This window comes from Drosophila subobscura, chromosome J (genome assembly GCF_008121235.1).
Source record: "Drosophila subobscura isolate 14011-0131.10 chromosome J, UCBerk_Dsub_1.0, whole genome shotgun sequence".
Lineage (NCBI taxonomy): Eukaryota > Metazoa > Arthropoda > Insecta > Diptera > Drosophilidae > Drosophila > Drosophila subobscura.
Genome location: NC_048532.1, coordinates 23,644,013 through 23,662,887, shown reverse-complemented (window position 1 = coordinate 23,662,887; position 18,875 = coordinate 23,644,013). Strand labels below are relative to the sequence as shown.

The 18,875-nt window shown below is 38.3% G+C and overlaps 1 protein-coding gene across 3 annotated transcripts in view; it reads right to left on the bottom strand.

Moving 5' to 3' along the window:
• Window positions 1–9,395: 9,395 nt before the first annotated feature.
• The window catches only part of LOC117894134 (serine/threonine-protein kinase NLK), a 70,647-nt gene continuing 61,167 nt past the window's right edge, over window positions 9,396–18,875 (bottom strand). The window contains exons 4-9 of one of the 3 annotated variants that reach the window (XR_004648848.1): window positions 13,647–13,702; window positions 12,433–13,024; window positions 12,165–12,366; window positions 12,004–12,097; window positions 11,078–11,438; window positions 9,396–9,738 (exon numbers count right to left, since the gene is read on the bottom strand). Coding sequence is in view for 2 of the 3 variants with exons in the window: in XM_034801029.1 (XP_034656920.1) it covers window positions 9,684–9,738; window positions 12,004–12,097; window positions 12,165–12,366; window positions 12,433–13,024; window positions 13,647–13,702 (999 nt within the window). In the remaining variant the exon portion in view is untranslated. The remainder of the gene's footprint in view (window positions 9,739–11,077; window positions 11,439–12,003; window positions 12,098–12,164; window positions 12,367–12,432; window positions 13,025–13,646; window positions 13,703–18,875) is intronic. The other 2 variants (XM_034801029.1, XM_034801028.1) reach the window with 2 other exon arrangements.

Genomic DNA, 18,875 nt, shown 5'->3' with positions numbered 1-18,875 from the left:
AAATAGCACGAAGACCAACTAAAACTAGCTATACAAAATATAGAAACATAGAAACACATACCAATAAAAGGATAAGGTAAATACTAAGAACCGTGCAAACTGAAACTTACGTAACTACTTCGAGCAACCTCTTAAGATATGCCAATGACACAGAAATTCTCTTCAGCAACACAGGAAACAAAAATGTTTATGGAATAATATAAAGTATTACTAATTAAATTAAAGTCTAATGAGTAAGTGTTAAGCAGTTAAAAAAAGAAAATAACTGGCTGATATAGGGAAATATATTTCTAAGCATTAAATTATTGGGTCTATCTATATACTGAAATTTGAATTAAACGCTGTATAAAAGGAAAAGTCAACTAGCACACTAAGTTGTATTATAAATACGAAAATATAGATGAAATTATACATAAACTATTGAGAAAGATATATATTTATTAATTTCGTAACCAGGGTAACCGAACAATTATTGTTGTACAACTTTTAGATGTGGGCGAAAACTAAACATTTTCAGACCGAGTACCAGGCGAACAGAAATCAGAAGAAGGTAGCTGGTTTTTTGTATTTTTCACCGAACCGAGTACTAGGCGAACATAAATCAGCAGAAGGTGGACAGGACAAAAATCCTGATCCTTTTGCATCATTTTGGAGCTTAAAAATGGTTGATCCTTGTGGTCCTTGAGGTCTTTCGTGGTTTCAAACGATTCACGAGACTCTTCAGCTCACAAGGACATGCATCACGTCCTGGTCGGATGTGAAATGGCCATAATATAAAAATTATGTTCTTAATCCTTGATGTCCTTGATGCCAAAATGATGCAAAAGGGTCAGGATTTTTGTCCTGATTACGAAAAGGTACGGCATGTCCTGATCGGTCAACGAATGGCCAGGATATGGCAAAAATGTCCTTAAAAGACAACAATTTTTAGTGACTTGAGATTTAAAAAACGGTCGTTTCATGGCAGCCAGCTTTTGATTGGATCCATAAGACCAGCTACCTTCTGCTGATTGATGTTCGCCTAGTACTCGGTCCGAAAATTGCCACTGGTTTTTGTCTTCAACGACTGTTGAAATTGCTTGGCAATTTTCGAACCGAGTACTAGGCGAACATAAATCAGCAGAAGGTGGCTGGTCTTATGTTTCTTCATCCGTTCAAAAAGCTGGCTGCCATGAAACTTGACCGTTTTTTTTTAAATCTCAAGTCACTAAAAATTGTTGTCTTTTAAGGACATTTTTGCCATATCCTGGCCATTCGTTGACCGATCAGGACATGCCGTACCTTTTCGTAATCAGGACAAAAATCCTGATCCTTTGCATAATTTTGGCATCAAGGACATCAAGGACTAAGGATATAATTTTTATATTATGGCCATTTCACATCCGACCAGGACGTGATGCATGTCCTTGTGAGCGGAAGAGTCTCGTGAAGCGTTTGAATCCACTAAGGACCTCAAGGACCACAAGGATCAACCATTTTTAAGCCGTTTTAAGTTGTCACCCTGAAAGTATGCCACACTTTTTTATTTTGATGCAAAAGGATCAGGATTTTTGTCCTGATTAAATTGCCACTGGTTTTTGTCTTCAACGACTGTTGAAATTGCTTGGCAATTTTCGAACCGAGTACTAGGCGAACATAAATCAGCAGAAGGTGGCTGGTCTTATGTTTATTCATCCGTTCAAAAGCTGGCTGCCATGAAACCTGACCGTTTTTTTTTTAATCTCAAGTCACTAAAAATTGTTGTCTTTTAAGGACATTTTTGCCATATCCTGGCCATTCGTTGACCGATCAGGACATGCCGTACCTTTTCGTAATCAGGACAAAAATCCTGATCCTTTTGCATCATTTTGGAGCTTAAAAATGGTTGATCCTTGTGGTCCTTGAGGTCCTTCGTGGTTTCAAACGATTCACGAGACTCTTCCGCTCACAAGGACATGCATCACGTCCTGGTCGGATGTGAAATGGCCATAATATAAAAATTATGTTCTTAATCCTTGATGTCCTTGATGCCAAAATGATGCAAAAGGGTCAGGATTTTTGTCCTGATTACGAAAAGGTACGGCATGTCCTGATCGGTCAACGAATGGCCAGGATATGGCAAAAATGTCCTTAAAAGACAACAATTTTTAGTGACTTGAGATTTAAAAAAAACGGTCGTTTCATGGCAGCCAGCTTTTGATTGGATTAGAAAACATAAGACCAGCTACCTTCTGCTGATTGATGTTCGCCTAGTACTCGGTCCGAAAATTGCCACTGGTTTTTGTCTTCAACGACTGTTGAAATTGCTTGGCAATTTTCGAACCGAGTACTAGGCGAACATAAATCAGCAGAAGGTTGCTGGTCTTATATTTCTTCATCCGTTCAAAAGCTGGCTGCCATGAAACTTGACCGTTTTTTTTTAAATCTCAAGTCACTAAAAATTGTTGTCTTTTAAGGACATTTTTGCCATATCCTGGCCATTCGTTGACCGATCAGGACATGCCGTACCTTTTCGTAATCAGGACAAAAATCCTGATCCTTTTGCATAATTTTGGCATCAAGGACATCAAGGACTAAGGATATAATTTTTATATTATGGCCATTTCACATCCGACCAGGACGTGATGCATGTCCTTGTGAGCGGAAAAGTCTCGTGAATCGTTTGAATCCACTAAGGACCTCAAGGACCACAAGGATCAACCATTTTTAAGCCGTTTTAAGTTGTCACCCTGAAAGTATGCCACACTTTTTTGTTTTGATGCAAAAAATCAGGATTTTTGTCCTGATTAAATTGCCAATGGTTTTTGTCTTCAACGACTGTTGAAATTGCTTGGCAGTTTTCGAACCGAGTACTAGGCGAACATAAATCAGCAGAAGGTGGCTGGTCTTATGTTTGATTCATCCGATTCATCCGTTCAAAAGCTGGCTGCCATGAAACTTGACCGTTTTTTTAAATCTCAAGTCACTTCTAAAATTGTTGTCTTTTAAGGACATTTTTGCCATATCCTGGCCATTCGTTGACCGATCAGGACATGCCGTACCTTTTCGTAATCAGGACAAAAATCCTGATCCTTTTGCATCATTTTGGAGCTTAAAAATGGTTGATCCTTGTGGTCCTTGAGGTCCTTCGTGGTTTCAAACGATTCACGAGACTCTTCAGCTCACAAGGACATGCATCACGTCCTGGTCGGATGTGAAATGGCCATAATATAAAAATTATGTTCTTAATCCTTGATGTCCTTGATGCCAAAATGATGCAAAAGGGTCAGGATTTTTGTCCTGATTACGAAAAGGTACGGCATGTCCTGATCGGTCAACGAATGGCCAGGATATGGCAAAATTTCCTTAAAGACAACAATTTTTAGTGACTTGAGATTTAAAAAAACGGTCAAGTTTCATGGCAGCCAGCTTTTGATTGGATGAATAAACATAAGACCAGCTACCTTCTGCTGATTGATGTTCGCCTAGTACTCGGTCCGAAAATTGCCACTGGTTTTTGTCTTCAACGACTGTTGAAATTGCTTGGCAATTTTCGAACCGAGTACTAGGCGAACATAAATCAGCAGAAGGTGGCTGGTCTTATGTTTCTTCATCCGTTCAAAAGCTGGCTGCCATGAAACTTGACCGTTTTTTTTTAAATCTCAAGTCACTAAAAATTGTTGTCTTTTAAGGACATTTTTGCCATATCCTGGCCATTCGTTGACCGATCAGGACATGCCGTACCTTTTCGTAATCAGGACAAAAATCCTGATCCTTTTGCATAATTTTGGCATCAAGGACATCAAGGACTAAGGATATAATTTTTATATTATGGCCATTTCACATCCGACCAGGACGTGATGCATGTCCTTGTGAGCGGAAGAGTCTCGTGAAGCGTTTGAATCCACTAAGGACCTCAAGGACCACAAGGATCAACCATTTTTAAGCCGTTTTAAGTTGTCACCCTGAAAGTATGCCACACTTTTTTATTTTGATGCAAAAGGATCAGGATTTTTGTCCTGATTAAATTGCCACTGGTTTTTGTCTTCAACGACTGTTGAAATTGCTTGGCAATTTTCGAACCGAGTACTAGGCGAACATAAATCAGCAGAAGGTGGCTGGTCTTATGTTTCTTCATCCGTTCAAAAGCTGGCTGCCATGAAACTTGACCGTTTTTTTTTAAATCTCAAGTCACTAAAAATTGTCTTTTAAGGACATTTTTGCCATATCCTGGCCATTCGTTGACCGATCAGGACATGCCGTACCTTTTCGTAATCAGGACAAAAATCCTGATCCTTTTGCATAATTTTGGCATCAAGGACATCAAGGACTAAGGATATAATTTTTATAATATGGCCATTTCACATCCGACCAGGACGTGATGCATGTCCTTGTGAGCAGAAGAGTCTCGTGAATCGTTTGAATCGACTAAGGACCTAAAGGACCACAAGGATCAACCATTTTTAAGCCCTTTTAAGTTGTCACCCTGAAAGTATGCCACACTTTTTTATTTTTGCAAAGAGACCCCCAAAAGTATGTTGAGTTTTTATTTAAAACCTCCAGCCCCAAAAGAATGCCGCGGTTTTATCGTAAAGTAAATAAACAAATCGTGAAAATCTCACCCTGGCGAGGGGGCATCAAGGACGATGGACACAGGACACCTGCATCCCCGCTGATCTGAAGTACACATCGAACTACCCTTAAAAAATATAATTAAAAATGTATGTGTAAAAATGCAAGTTCAGATAGGAAAAGAAATGGTATTAAATAAAGAAAATAAATAAAGAAATAATGTATTTAAAAAGTAACTTAATTTATTGCATAAAAAATGGGTGCATACTTTATGTTAGCATGGCGGTTACAAAACTGAAATTTTATTGCAATCGCAAGGCTAAGCCTTAAAGGACGCAAAACGTCTTCTCTCAACCTGGAAAATGTCCTTTATCGCCAGTCCTTTAGACTCAAGGACACTAAAGATAATGACATTCTAAAGTAATTTGCATATAAAATCCCTATAAAGCTAGAGCTCTGCAGTTTCTAATTTGATGAAGCGTCTCACACGTCCCTTCTCGTTTTTTTTGGTTTGTTGTTCCAAACAACTTTATTTTGTTTGAAAGCGTTTTTCTTACCATTCATTATCTTCCCCCTCTTCCACCTACAAACCTGTAGTCGGTGAAGTTGATGTAGATGCCCAATAATAAAACACATATGTATATTTTTGTTGTATCTCTTTTTTTTTTTTTTGTTCCAACGAACTTTATTTAGTTTGAAAGCATTTTCCTTACCATTCATTATCTTCCTCTCTCTTCTCTTTTTTTTTTTTGGTTGTTACGTTTTAATAGTATTTAGTAAGTCTAATGCTGGTTTCCCGTTTAGTTAATACAATGGTTAGTATGTGTTTAGATGTGTATATAGTGTGGGTTTTCGGTTTCTTGAAAATGGTTTCGCATTTTAAAATGTATAATTCTTGGTAGGACCGCTCCCGCAACACAAAGAATTTGTAGGTTTAGTTGCGGTAGTTAGTATATGGTTAATGAGTCGAGTAGTTAAAGACACACACATCCGTTCATAATTACATATATACAGTTAAACAGTATGTGCTTGTTCAATTTATCTTTCCCTGTCTCGGAAACCAAATTGGGTCTAGAGGATTTGTGAGAGAGGACTTTGTTGTGTGATTTCTTCGAGTACTGTATGATGTTTCCTACAAGAAAATATAAATTTTATTTCAAGGACTACATACATAAATATGTATGTACATACATATATAATTGCGGAATACACTTTTTACAACATTTAGCCAAAAAGATACGAGTATCATAGTTTTGTTTAAGCTTTTATTTGGGTTCTCCGAGTTTTTGGAATCTACATACATACATACATACCATATGTGATTGTGTATACAGTAGAGATTATTATTTCGTTTTTGTGCACTCCTTTTGTTGTGCTTTAATATTTTCCTTTGCCCGTTTCATTATTGGGTAGACTATTTTTGCAGGCTTTAAGAAAGAAAGTCCCCCCCTTCCCAACATATTCCTCCTTTCCAACATTTAACATCAATGTCATCATCACTTAGAAGCAATCACAAAGTTTTCTCTTAATATATGACACAGTTATTATGCCCATTTGTTAGTACGCTATTTTTGAGTAAGTTTCCTCATGTATGTATTTACACGATTTCTTATGTCTCATTTAGTGCACAATGTATACAGCTTCCGTGTGCGTTTCTGGCTTTAAGCAACTCTACAACTACAATTAATTTCAAGTCGAAAATGTTTACTGGCTTTCCTTTCATTTACACTTTGAGGTGGTATATATTTTCTCGGGGTATTTTGGTTTAAAAAAAACTGTCACAATTTATATAAACAGCCTTTAGTTAAATGTTCATTTATGTGTGTCTGTTATGCAATTAAGTGTTGTGTTATATATTCGCATAAGAATTACATTAAATAACCTGAGCGCAATCTATTCATGGTTTCTACTTCATGTCGAACTCGCAATTTGTGTATGTACTACTCCCATTCACATATGGTTTATCCAATGTCCAAATATGGATTACTTGTTTACCTGTTTATATTCTGGATGCGATTTATGCGATTGTTAATCTCAAATATTGTCCATACATTTACATACACAAATATTTATAGTATATTGTAGTTTATCGTATATAATAGGTGTGTCTTTTTATAGCTATAAATTCTAATTAGCAAATGCATTGGGTTGGTTGGATCCATTGTTAAATGATGGCTGAAAAAATGAAACAAAAATATTAGTTTTCTTCTTTTTTTATACAAACAGTTTACACAAGGTTTTTTGTTTTAACTACCAGTTTACGTAATACTTAGTTAATATACATATGCTTATATATATATATATAGTTAAGAATGATTCTTAGCGGGATCCGTAATAGGTTTATAAGTCAAATACTAATGGAGTTTACAGCTAAAGTTGCTCTTTACTTGCATATGAACAAAAAACAGAAGTCTCCGAAATAGTAAACATATATCAATCAATATACATATATATGTAAGTATAAAGTTTCAATAGTTTCTTCTTCTACAATTGAGAGTTGTGCTATGTGTTTATAATATACATGTCCATTACTAATCGTAAATGTGGTCTATTTATTGGTGGGGCTTGGAGATAATTCTATGTACATGGAACGAAATATAGTTTTGCATTTATATTACTTAATTATGTGTGGTGCTTAATATGTACCTTTATCTAGAAATGTGGTAGATGCTGTTTGTGTATCGACCGATTCAGTTAACAGTTACATTTCTTGCACTCGAATGCCTGTCTCCTTATATATACATACATATATAAGACGTGTACGATATATATTTGAGAAAGACTTTAGTTATCAACAAAGTTGAAAGGAATCCTAGTCTTAGGACGCTGAGTTAATTTTTTCCTTTACTTTCTTTTCTTTTCCTTCATTTCATTTTCTTTTTGCTATGAGATCTCCTTGAAAGTTTTGAAAATTCATATTTGTTTTCTTTGCGCTAATCAATTTATGTTTAGTATATACTCATATTCGTATTTGTATTGTTATAATTAATAACTACAGACATACATAAGAAAACAGCACAGTTAAGACGAAATAGAAGAGGAAATTTTCAGTTACGAGATTTTTTTTCTACTTCCCTATTACAGTTTATCGTATTTTATTATTTGAACTTACTTCGGTTATATGTGTATATGCTTATGTGTTTTCTCTAAACATTGTAGACAAGAGTCATTCAAAATACAAATGCACACAGACATTTTCTTTATACATTGTGTTTATTTAAATATAAATTTCGTCGCTGGTAAAAAGAATATAACTAAATTTTATGTTGCATATTCTCATTTAATTAGGTAAACTCAGTCTTAAGCATATACATATAATGTCCTAGGACCGCCGAGGAGGCCGTAGAAAATTGATCCTTTATAACCTGTCCTATCCAGCACCTCAGCTAGCATCGAGCATAAAGAGAGACAGAGCGTTAGCCAGACGAAAATGAAACTATGTTACATGATAACAAAGACTATACAATACAAAGATATTTCATGAGGACTTTTCCACGGGCCTGAGGCTCGAAAGTCAAGACTTCTTCATGCCGTAATTGCCTTCCAAAACGACGAACCCTTCGCGCAGCTGTACTCGGTCAGAGACGAAACATAGGCGACAAGAGAATTGAGACTCCGCGCGCTCCCTTTGTCTACGGGGCGTAACATCACACCCCGCCATTGAACAACTTATTTTTCGCTCATGCAACATGCTGTTATTATTGTATAATCTTTGATGATAATCAACTAAAGCCAAAAGTATACATACATATGTATAAGAATATCAAATAAAATCGAATTGGTTTGGGCGGTCAAAAATACGTGTTCCCCAAGCAATGTTGGGCAACATGTCTGGAACCGCCCGGAGCCGTTCATTCACTGGGGGATGTGTGTCATCCACTTGTTATTAATTATTATTAATATTTTGAAAATTATGTTTAAAAACCTTATTAAACTATTATAAAAGCGGAAATTGTCATAACTAAATTAAATTAAAATTGGTTCATATATTCGTTTAAATGGTATTTTGTTGTTCAGTCGACAGTTTAAGCTTTGAACTAATTTTATAAAATTGTCTTGTTATTTCTTTGCTGTCATCATATTCTACTCGTAATCGTAATCTAATGAGCACATCATACACTGTTTGTATTATATGGTAGAAATAGTTGCGGAAACTCCGACCCTAGTCAGATATTAAGTGTATGTCTAGAAACCAGTTTCAAAATTGAAGCTTCAAATTGTAGTTTAAATCAAAATAGATGCATAATTTTAAATGAGTTTTCGATTCGCTTAGCTTTTACTACATAACTACACATAATTAGGTTTTAGGTTTAAGGATTAGTTGAATTTTGATGGTTTTTTCCTTGTTGCGATCGATTTAATTTCGCTCGCTCTGAGGTAAATTTTGGCAAACAAACTTGTGTTCTGTGTGCATTTAGCGTTTACAATTTTATTTTAAATATACATATATGTATATTTATTCGTTAGGCATATCTATACATATATTTATGTTATATAATAATCATGAATACGATGATGTCTGTGTGTTTTTGTGTGCTGTTAATAATTTACATATAAATAAAGTTCCTTTCTAGGAGCTTAACATAAAACAGTATTTATTTTGCATTGAATTTAAGGGTACGATCAGATCAGATTCGTTCCAATTCTTGTCAAGCACAAAAACATCTTCCTCCCTTATTTCCGGAAACTTATCGATGTTTTTATATTATTTGTTTTGTTTATATTACGCTACGCTTTTGCTTGTAATGCGTTGAATTCTCGCTTGTTTAGCTTGCGTATCTGGTATCTGGTGCTACGTTAACTACAATTGTTTTTTTTTATTTTTTAGACTAGTTTCTGTTGAGTTACGTTACGTTATTTGTTTGTCTACAGTATTATTAAATATAAATTATTTGTTTTGCTTTTTTATGTAGTTAATTTCGGTGGTGGAATGCTTTAAACAGACGAACGCCGACTTGAAAGTTGTTTGGCGCTTGCACAACATTTTGAATCGTTGTTCCTGGCTGAATTTTATCTGGGTTGTCTCTTGGGGTTCGGTTCAGGTTCTGGGACTCCTACTGCAGATGCGTCTGATAGCTCCTTCCTGATGGTTTGGCTGCTGATTTACACTTGCTTTTATTTCGCTTTTAGGCAGCAATGGCCTCATTTTGCCGTCATTCCCATTGATGCGGCGATGGCGGCAATTCTGAAGGATGAGCCACAGTCGAACTAGATTTTTGAAAAGAAATACATTAGTTTCATATATCAGTAAAGTATCTCTCAGCGATATAGTTGCATGACAAAAAATCTATATTAGTGCTCATGCTACAAAAATTAATTACATTTAGATCTTAATAATTTACATATGTATACGTGTACATTGTACATTTAAACGAAACGACAGATAGACAGAAGCTCCTATAAAATAACCAACTTAAAATAAAAATGAAAGTGTATATAAAATGAACAATAAGTTGTTTGGTTGGGGAAGGTGATGGGAGGGAAGGGGTGGGGGCGCAGATATAAATACAAAATTTGAATGGTTTGCTAAATATAATATTTGAAAATTGTCGACACTGCTGCTCATCTGCACTGTACTACGAGTACATATTGTTAATAACACATCAACATAGATATTTTTTTGCAGTTATTTTTTTTTCATTTAAATGTAATGTAAGGCAGGGAACAAGAATTTTGTTCAGGGGCCTTCTAAACTGAAACTAAAGTAACAAGGGAAGGGGTTATGATGATCTGACATGGTTAAAGGCTGGTGGTGGGTGAGTGACGTCTGGCTACAGGTAAATGGATGTTCTATGGATGTGCAAGTTGCAAAAAGTGGCAACAATGGATATTTATAATATAATATTAATGAACATTTGAATTTGTTTACATTCCGCATTCATTCCTCATTAGAAAATAAATGTTGGAATGACGGAAATCTTGATGGAATGGGGAGTGAATTGTGTATAAATAACTTGATGAAATTTGTTTTGCTGTACACGAATACAATTAACATATGTATGAATGATTAGGGGGATGTGAGCACAAAAAATAAACACAAAATTGACTATGGTACATGTATTTATGTACGATATATGTATATACATACATATGCATGAAATTGTCGGATGCGGTCTTTGTAAAATACATAGTTGGAAATGTCTGACAAACGTTATTTTCATTTAATTTTTATTATTTTTCCAAGCCATTAGCAATTTTTAACTATTTAAGAGTATTTTCAGTTCGAGTTAGATTTCCCTTGGACAAACACATAGTATATGTACATACATACATATGTATATAAACAAAAAAGAGTTACGCAAAAATACACATTAAAAAAAGAAGTTGAAAATTAAACTTATAAATCAAAAAATATTGTTAAGGAGAAGTTAAAACTAAAAAACAAAATTTGGTTTATTATTTTTTTGTAATTATTGGAGATTTGCTTTTGGTTTTATACACATTTTCAGAGGGGAGAAAATAGTAGAGATAATTAAGAGATGAACAAAAAATGTGATAAACTAAATAAATAAATATTTAGTACGTTTTTCGCAGTTTTTCAACAGACCTAAGAGGAGTCGAGACACAACTGCTGCCAGGCGCTTGGCCTCTGTATCTGTATTGTATTTTTCTTGGTATCTTGGTATATGTATCTTGGCTTGGCTTGGATTTCATTTTCTTCGATCGTTCTGCAGATAAAGTATATCGAGTATCTTGTGACTCTGCATTGCTATTTCGATTCGTTCTAGTGGGAGATCGCGCGCCTAGGATCTTGGACTCTCGAGATGTAGTCTTGTTTCGATTTCGGTTCTTTGAGGGCAGCGAAGAAGTAGGCGGCGGCGGAGTGGAGCAGCGGCAGGAGCAGCAGTGCAACTTGTGGTGGTGGTAGTAGTGGTAGTGGTAGTAGTAGATATTCTCATTCTCATTGGCTTAGCAACGCAAATATAACGATTCGATTTAATAGAAATTTCAAGATTAATATCCATGTTGAACAACAGAAATAAAAGAACAAACAAAATCAAAATCATTTCAAAATCAGTTTACAAATCATAATCAGAGAGAGAGAGAGAAAGAGAGAGTATAGTAGATAGAGAGAGATATATAGATATGTAGAGAGAGAGAGAGAGAGACAGAGAGAGAGAGAGAGAGAGAAAGGTACTAGAGAGTTACTAAAGCGGGACAGTTATGGAGTCTTGGAAGAGGAACGGGAGAGGAAGCCATGATCAATCAATTTTGTTCAAACAAAAATTTAAAAATAAAACACAAAAAGAAAAATTAAACAAAATATATTTGGGATTACAATTTTGACTAAAGGTCGGAGAAAGCTTGCCAAAAAGAAGGTTGTCAACAGATAGAGGAGCTGTACTGTACTAAACAGGACTGGACGGCGTGCAAGGAGTGGAAAACTTTTTTCTTTTTTGGGCAGGTGAAAGCACAGATAGAAGGTTGGGGTTGGGCCTTTAAGTATTGAGAATGGAACTCTCGCCAACTCACCTGGCAAAGCTCTTGAAGGCCGCACTCTGTGGGTTGATGCAGAGCGGCACCCGACCTGTCTGCAGTTGCTCGGCAATGAACTTGTGCATCTCCTCTGTAAGTTCCATATGAAAAATGGAGATTGAGATTTAAAGATTCATTTATTTGTGTTGGAGACTCACCCTTGACCTGCTGCACGGAAGTGAGCTTACGTTCCCACAGATCGTCAAAGGGCTGGCCGGCGGAGGGTTCAAAGTCGGCTGTGTATTGGCGCATCCCAGCTGAGGTAGTAAAGCAGCATTTGCACATGCACGAGTGGTAGCGGAGTCGTCCTTCGTCCAGATATGGATGCGCTAGGGCATCTGTGACAGAAATTCGCTTGTCCTAGCAGAGCATACATATGTACAGTTAGCCAGAGAGAACCTTACAGGAAAATATGTAACCACAAACCGGATCGAAGACAAGCATCTGGCAGAGCAGGTGCACCGCCTCATGTGTGGCATGGGAACTGAGGGTGTACAGCACCGAGAAAGAGGGTGGCTTGGGTGCGCGGCGCAGCATGTGGGTGCGCGCCCCCTCGCAGGCGTGCCGCATGTCCTCCATGGTGGGAGTTCCCAGCAGCTCCGTGATCAGCTCAAGCTGTTGGACGGGGTTTTGCGCCTGGAACAGAATGCGTCGGCCCAGCAGCTCCCCGAATATGCAGCCCACCGACCACACGTCTACCGCCGACGAGTAGTGCCGCGCCCCCATGAGGATCTCCGGGGCGCGGTAGTACTGGGTGACCACCTCCTGGGTCATGTGTTTCGCCTGATCCGGCTCCTCCACGCGGGCCAGTCCGAAGTCGCATATTTTGAGCACGCAGTTCGAGTTGACCAGGAGATTTCCTGGCTTGATGTCGCGATGAAGGATGCGAGCCGAGTGCAGATACTTGAGGCCACGCAGTATCTGGTAGAGGAACACCTTAATGTGGTCGGCGGATAGGTGCTGTGGCGAAACGATTATCTTGTGCAGATCCGATTGCAGCAGCTCCGTTATCACATATCTATAGAATTATTGGTGGTTAAGGCGAAAACCAATAAACTCGTTTGAGTACTTGTAATAGAAAGGGGAAAAACAAAGGTGAAGGCAGGCTCTGTCCTCTATTTCTCGTCTGTTTGCTTTAGCCTGTAAATTACGTTATTGGGGTGTCATGGTTCATGGTCATCGATAGTCATGGAATTTTTCGGGGTCTTTTAGACTTTAGATTGTTAGCTAGATGCATTACTCAAAGTGTTTGCCTCCCTAAAATTTCACGAATCTCGGAACATTTTGTTAAATTTTTGTTCCGAATCTTAAGTTTTATTGCAATATCATTAATTCTCTTGGAGTACTTCAACATTGTGGCAATATTGGTTGGTTTTGGTTGTCCCTACTATTTCGCACAGCGAAAAGCCTATGTAACATAGAACAAAAATTGTTCGTCTTTTTTTACCGCTACATTTGAGATTTTTAATTATACTTAATAGAGGCAAACATTTATCATCTAAAAACACTAAGATCACCTGAAAATTCCTACAATTAGACATTTGCCGATGTAAGGCCAACTGTACTTATTATTTTTTCACATGACGCATGTATGCATTTTCAATTTGAATATTTTAAGTCGATTCTTGTAAAAAGGATACATTTCCTGAAAGAAATCCAAATGTGGAGGCTGCAAGATGTCCAGGGCAGAAAGAACCTGCAAGGAGAATAATAGTTGTCAATTTTATGCCAATCATTATTGAGTTATATTCTACATAGATGTACATATGCATGAACATATATTTACATACATATAAGTACAAATGTTTCTTCATGAATTCATGTCACAACTTTTATACCCGGTACTCAGTCGTACACTGTTTAAAAATTTAACAAAGTCTGAGGCTCCAATGGGGAAGGGATTCATCACTAGCCCTCAGCAGACCTTTGACAGACATCAGCACAAAACCAAGCAAGAACGAGAAGGGACGTGTGAGACGCTTCTTACGCGTCACATCTTTTATACCCGGTACTCAGTACTACATCTGCAACTTAGCGGTTATTTGTCAAATTTTACATTTTTTCTTCATCTGTCATCTACATCAACAACACTACTCACGCCAACACGCTCCTTTAGCTCGCCACCCTCCCCTAGAAACACACTTTGCAGAGTCAGGGCAGAGTCGCGGCAGAGGCAGAGGCAGCGGCAGAGATGTGTCAGGGGCAGAGGCCATAAACTGCGCGAAGCAGAGTGTGCTGCTATAAACTGCGGGACGGGGTGGGTTTGGCCACTGAAAATTAATTTCTCCGTTGTGGCTATATAAATGATCCAATCGGATCCCAATCGGATTTGGTGATCTGATAGATATGGGCATTCCCTACGGAAAATTAATTTCTTCATTGTGGCTATAATATTGATCCAATCGGATCCCAATTTGGTGATCTGATAGATATAGTCATTTCCTATGGAATGGCGTTTTTAGTTTTTTGTTATCTTCAAAATTGTAGATTTGGGAGGTTTTCGCACTTTTGCGGGGGCGGGGCTCATTTTTGAAATACACTGGTTTCAGTGTGAGCATACAGCAGTCTGGATGCAAAATTTGGTGGCTCTAGCTCTTATAGTCTCTGAGAACTAGCCGACAAACAAGACGGACGGACGGACAGACGGACAGACAGACATGGCTCAATAGACTCGGCTATTGATGCTGATCAAGAATATATATACTTTATGGGGTCGGAAACGTTTCCTTCTGTGCGTAATATACATTCACTTTGTGCACAAATACAATATACCCTATTTACTCTTCGAGTACCGGGTATAAAAAAAGTGCCGACAACTTTGGCTCTTGGTCTGCCTCCTGCCGCCCGGTTTAGCCGCCTCCGTTAACATCAACGTCTTCAAGTCTCAGCTCCTTCTCCGCATCTTAAGTGGCAAAGTTTTTATACCCGGTACTCGAAGAGTAAATAGGGTATATTGTATTTGTGCGAATAACGGTTGTATGTAACGCACAGAAGGAAACGTTTCCGACCCCATAAAGTATATATATTCTTGATCAGCATCAATAGCCGAGTCGATTGAGCCATGTCTGTCTGTCTGTCCGTCCGTCCGTCCGTCCGTCTTGTTTGTCGGCTAGTTCTCAGAGAATATAAGAGCTAGAGCCACCAAATTTTGCATCTAGACTGCTGTATGCTCACACTGAAACCAGTGTATTTCAAAAATGAGTTCCGCCCCCTTCCGCCTCCTCAAAAGGGCGAAAACCTCCCAAATCTACAATTTTGAAGATAACAGAAAACTAAAAACGCCATTCCATAGGAAATGACTATATCTATCAGATCACCAAATTGGGATCCGATTGGATCAATATTATAGCCACAATGAAGAAATTAATTTTCAGTGGACAAACCCACCCCGTCCCGCAGCTTATATTTGTTTTACACATTTTCTCTGCCGCGACTCTGCCCTGACTCTGCAAAGTGTGTCTCTAGGGGAGGGTGGCGAGCTAAAGGAGCGTGTTGGCGTGAGTAGTGTTGTTGATGTAGATGACAGATGAAGAAAAAATGTAAAATTTGACAAATAACCGCTAAGTTGCAGATGTAGTACTGAGTGCCGGGTATAAAAGTTGTGACGCGTAAGAAGCGTCTCACACGTCCCTTCTCGTTTGCGCTGTACAGGAGCGAGGTCTGGCTTCTGCAACCCCAACCGCTTGCTTCTAATTTTTAGGGCCTTGGTTTTATACATAAATATGTATGTACATATGTACGTACATTGTACATATATACATACATACATATGAATGTCGTTTTGTAATAGTTCCTGACGGTCGCCACTGTAATTTAGCGATTGCATTTGTTGCGTATGCGGTTTAGGGTAAGCGAAGCGAAAAACTCGAAGATTGTGTACATTTTGATTTCTGAATTATGTACATACATATGTATGTACGTATGGATCTGTATACATTATTTTGGGACGTTTTGGGTTGCAAATACATAAATGTACATGCATACATATGTACATGTGTATGTATGTATGCATATCTCTCTCTTACTCCTATTGCTGCTTTCTCTTGCCGTATTAATGCATGCTCAAAGTATTACTTACGCGAGGCCCAAGTGTTTTGCTTTTCGGCTAACTTACATTACTGCACTTCCCACTTTGAGCAGGCGCTCAGCAATGCAGCGCAGCAACTCGGCTGTAATGTAAAGCTAGTTAACATTTTGACTTTGGCTTGCAATCCGAAAACCCAATTGATGTTATCTGTAGCTTCAAGGGACCTTGATGCTAGGTCCGTTACTTAGTAGTAGCACCGTGTCAGAGAGAGAGGGGGTGAGATATGGGAAAGGGGTCAGCAAAAGATACAAAAAATCTGAGGGGAAAGCACCAACAACAACTAACTAGGTTGAACAAGACTAAAAATGTTCTAGTCAAATACAAAGAGAAACAATTGAAACTATTCTTCAGAAACTCACACCAAGCGAGTAGCTGTGGCAAGTTGTTATTATCCCCTGAACCTGACCCTATCCCCATTCAAAACATAACGGACGGGCCAGGTCTTGTCTACAACTACCTCTACTCTCCAGCTTCTTCCTCTCCTCCCTACTTCTTCCACCAACAACTTCCAGTAAATTTCCCCTTCCAAAATTGCTGCCCCTAGAAAAACAAAATCAAAAGTGACCCTATCCCCATTCAAAACATAACGGACAGGCCAGGTCTTGTCTACAACTACCTCTACTCTCCAGCTTCTTCTTCGGACGCTAACGTGGGACATACCACTTTATTTTTGCAAGCTCTTAAAAGATAGTCGGGAATGACTACATATGTACATAAGTACATTCATACATACATATGAAAAATCTGTACGTACTTTCATACATATGTATGTGCATATGTATGATCCTCTTCCTGTACATTCATACATACATATGAAAAATCTGTACGTACTTTCATACATATGTATGTGCATATGTATGATCCTCTTCCTGTGTTCCTTCCCGTCTAGTCTTTCACCTGGTCACACTCGAAGCAACAAGAACAACTTTTCCGTAGTCGGTCTACCTTTCACTTCCACCACCATCCGTGCGGGTGATTGCACTTGTTTGAAATTATTTCAATGTTGTCATGTAGGAAATTAAACAGGAAGCACAGAAAGAGAGATACAGGGATACAGACACAGACACGTATGTAAACTTACACGCATCTATAGTGATGACAACCAAATCGCGCTTTCTTTTATATACAAACATACATATGTACATATGTCTGTACAGTGTACACTCCTCGCCCTTCCTACCACCATCCCACCCACATCGAGCATAGCAATTTATGCATATTAATAGACAATTTTGCATATTGGGCAAGGTGCTGTTGTCGACACATATGGCTCCGTATTCAAGGGGAGAGTGGCGTGCTGGTGTTTGTTGCCTGTCCTACTCTACGCCAACTTATTCTTCATCGTCTACCGTCTACTTCTTCACTAATGCAGTACAAACGAGAAGGGACGTGTAAGACGCTTCTTACGCGTCACAACTTTTATACCCGGCACTCAGTACTACATCTGTACATTAGCGGTTATTTGTCAAATTTCAAATTTTTTCTTCATCTGTCATCTACATCTACAACACTACTCACGCAAACGCCTCTTTAGCTCGCCACCCTCCCCTAGAGCAACACGCTGCAGACTCACGGCAGAGGCAGATCCAGCGGGCGGCGGTCAGTGTGCGGCGGGACGGGGTGGGTTTGGCCACTGCTAATTAATTTCTTCATTGTGGCTATAATAATGATCCAATAATGCCCCAATTTGGTGATCTGGTCATTCCCTACGGAATGGCGTTTTTAGTTTTCTTTTATCTTCAAAATTGTAGATTTTGGAGGTTTTCGCCCTTTTGCGGAGGCGGAAGGGGGCGTGGCTCATTTTTTGAAATACACTGGTTTCAGTGTGAGCATACAGCAGTCTGGAGCCAAAATTTGGTGGCTCTAGCTCTTATAGTCTCTGAGAACTAGCCGACAAACAAGACGGACAGACGGACGGACGGACAGACGGACAGACAGACATGGCTCAATCGACTCGGCTATTGATGCTGATCAAGAATATATATACTTTATGGGGTCGGAGATGTTTCCTTCTGTGCGTTACATACATTCACTTTGTGCACAAATACAATATACCCTATTTACTCTTCGAGTACCGGGTATAAAAATAACACACAGCGAAGAAAATAAACAAAGGCCTACTACCTCTACCGAAGCATTGAATATCGTTCAGATTATTAGATATTATAGCCCCTACATCATTTGGATTTATCGAAATTCAAAGACTCTTTCCCTCTCCCTCCAAGAGGTAGGCTGTTGATGGCTGATAATGATGAAAAAGTACACCAAATTCGAGTAGATCGCAAGACGAGCTATCTCCGTCGACTCTACAGTTGATTCCCAGACAGCACAGGTCCTATTTGCAGTCTAATGATGTTAAACCAATCTCTGAATTTGTGTATGGAAATGATTAAGACATCAAACGAAAAGAAGAGGAGGCTACATACAGGGAGAGACCGTGACATTTAAGACCACAACAAATCGTTTGCGACGATAAGCCCCATGCTCTAATAACCCCCCTCTCATACTCATGATCGTAACCCTCCTCCAATTCCTCTATGACATTTTATATTGAATCCAAATGCCAACTGCCCCAAATATGGAACCAAAACACTAACGGCCCTGCTTTTTGAGAACGTGCAGCAGCAGACGTCACTATGAATATATAGTTGAATATAAATTATGAGCGCTGTTCAGTCGGATATGTATGATACAAATTGTAAGAAAATCACATGAATCAAGCCCATCTATTGTGCCAGCATTTTACGTGCATCTACATACATATATGTACATATACATATAC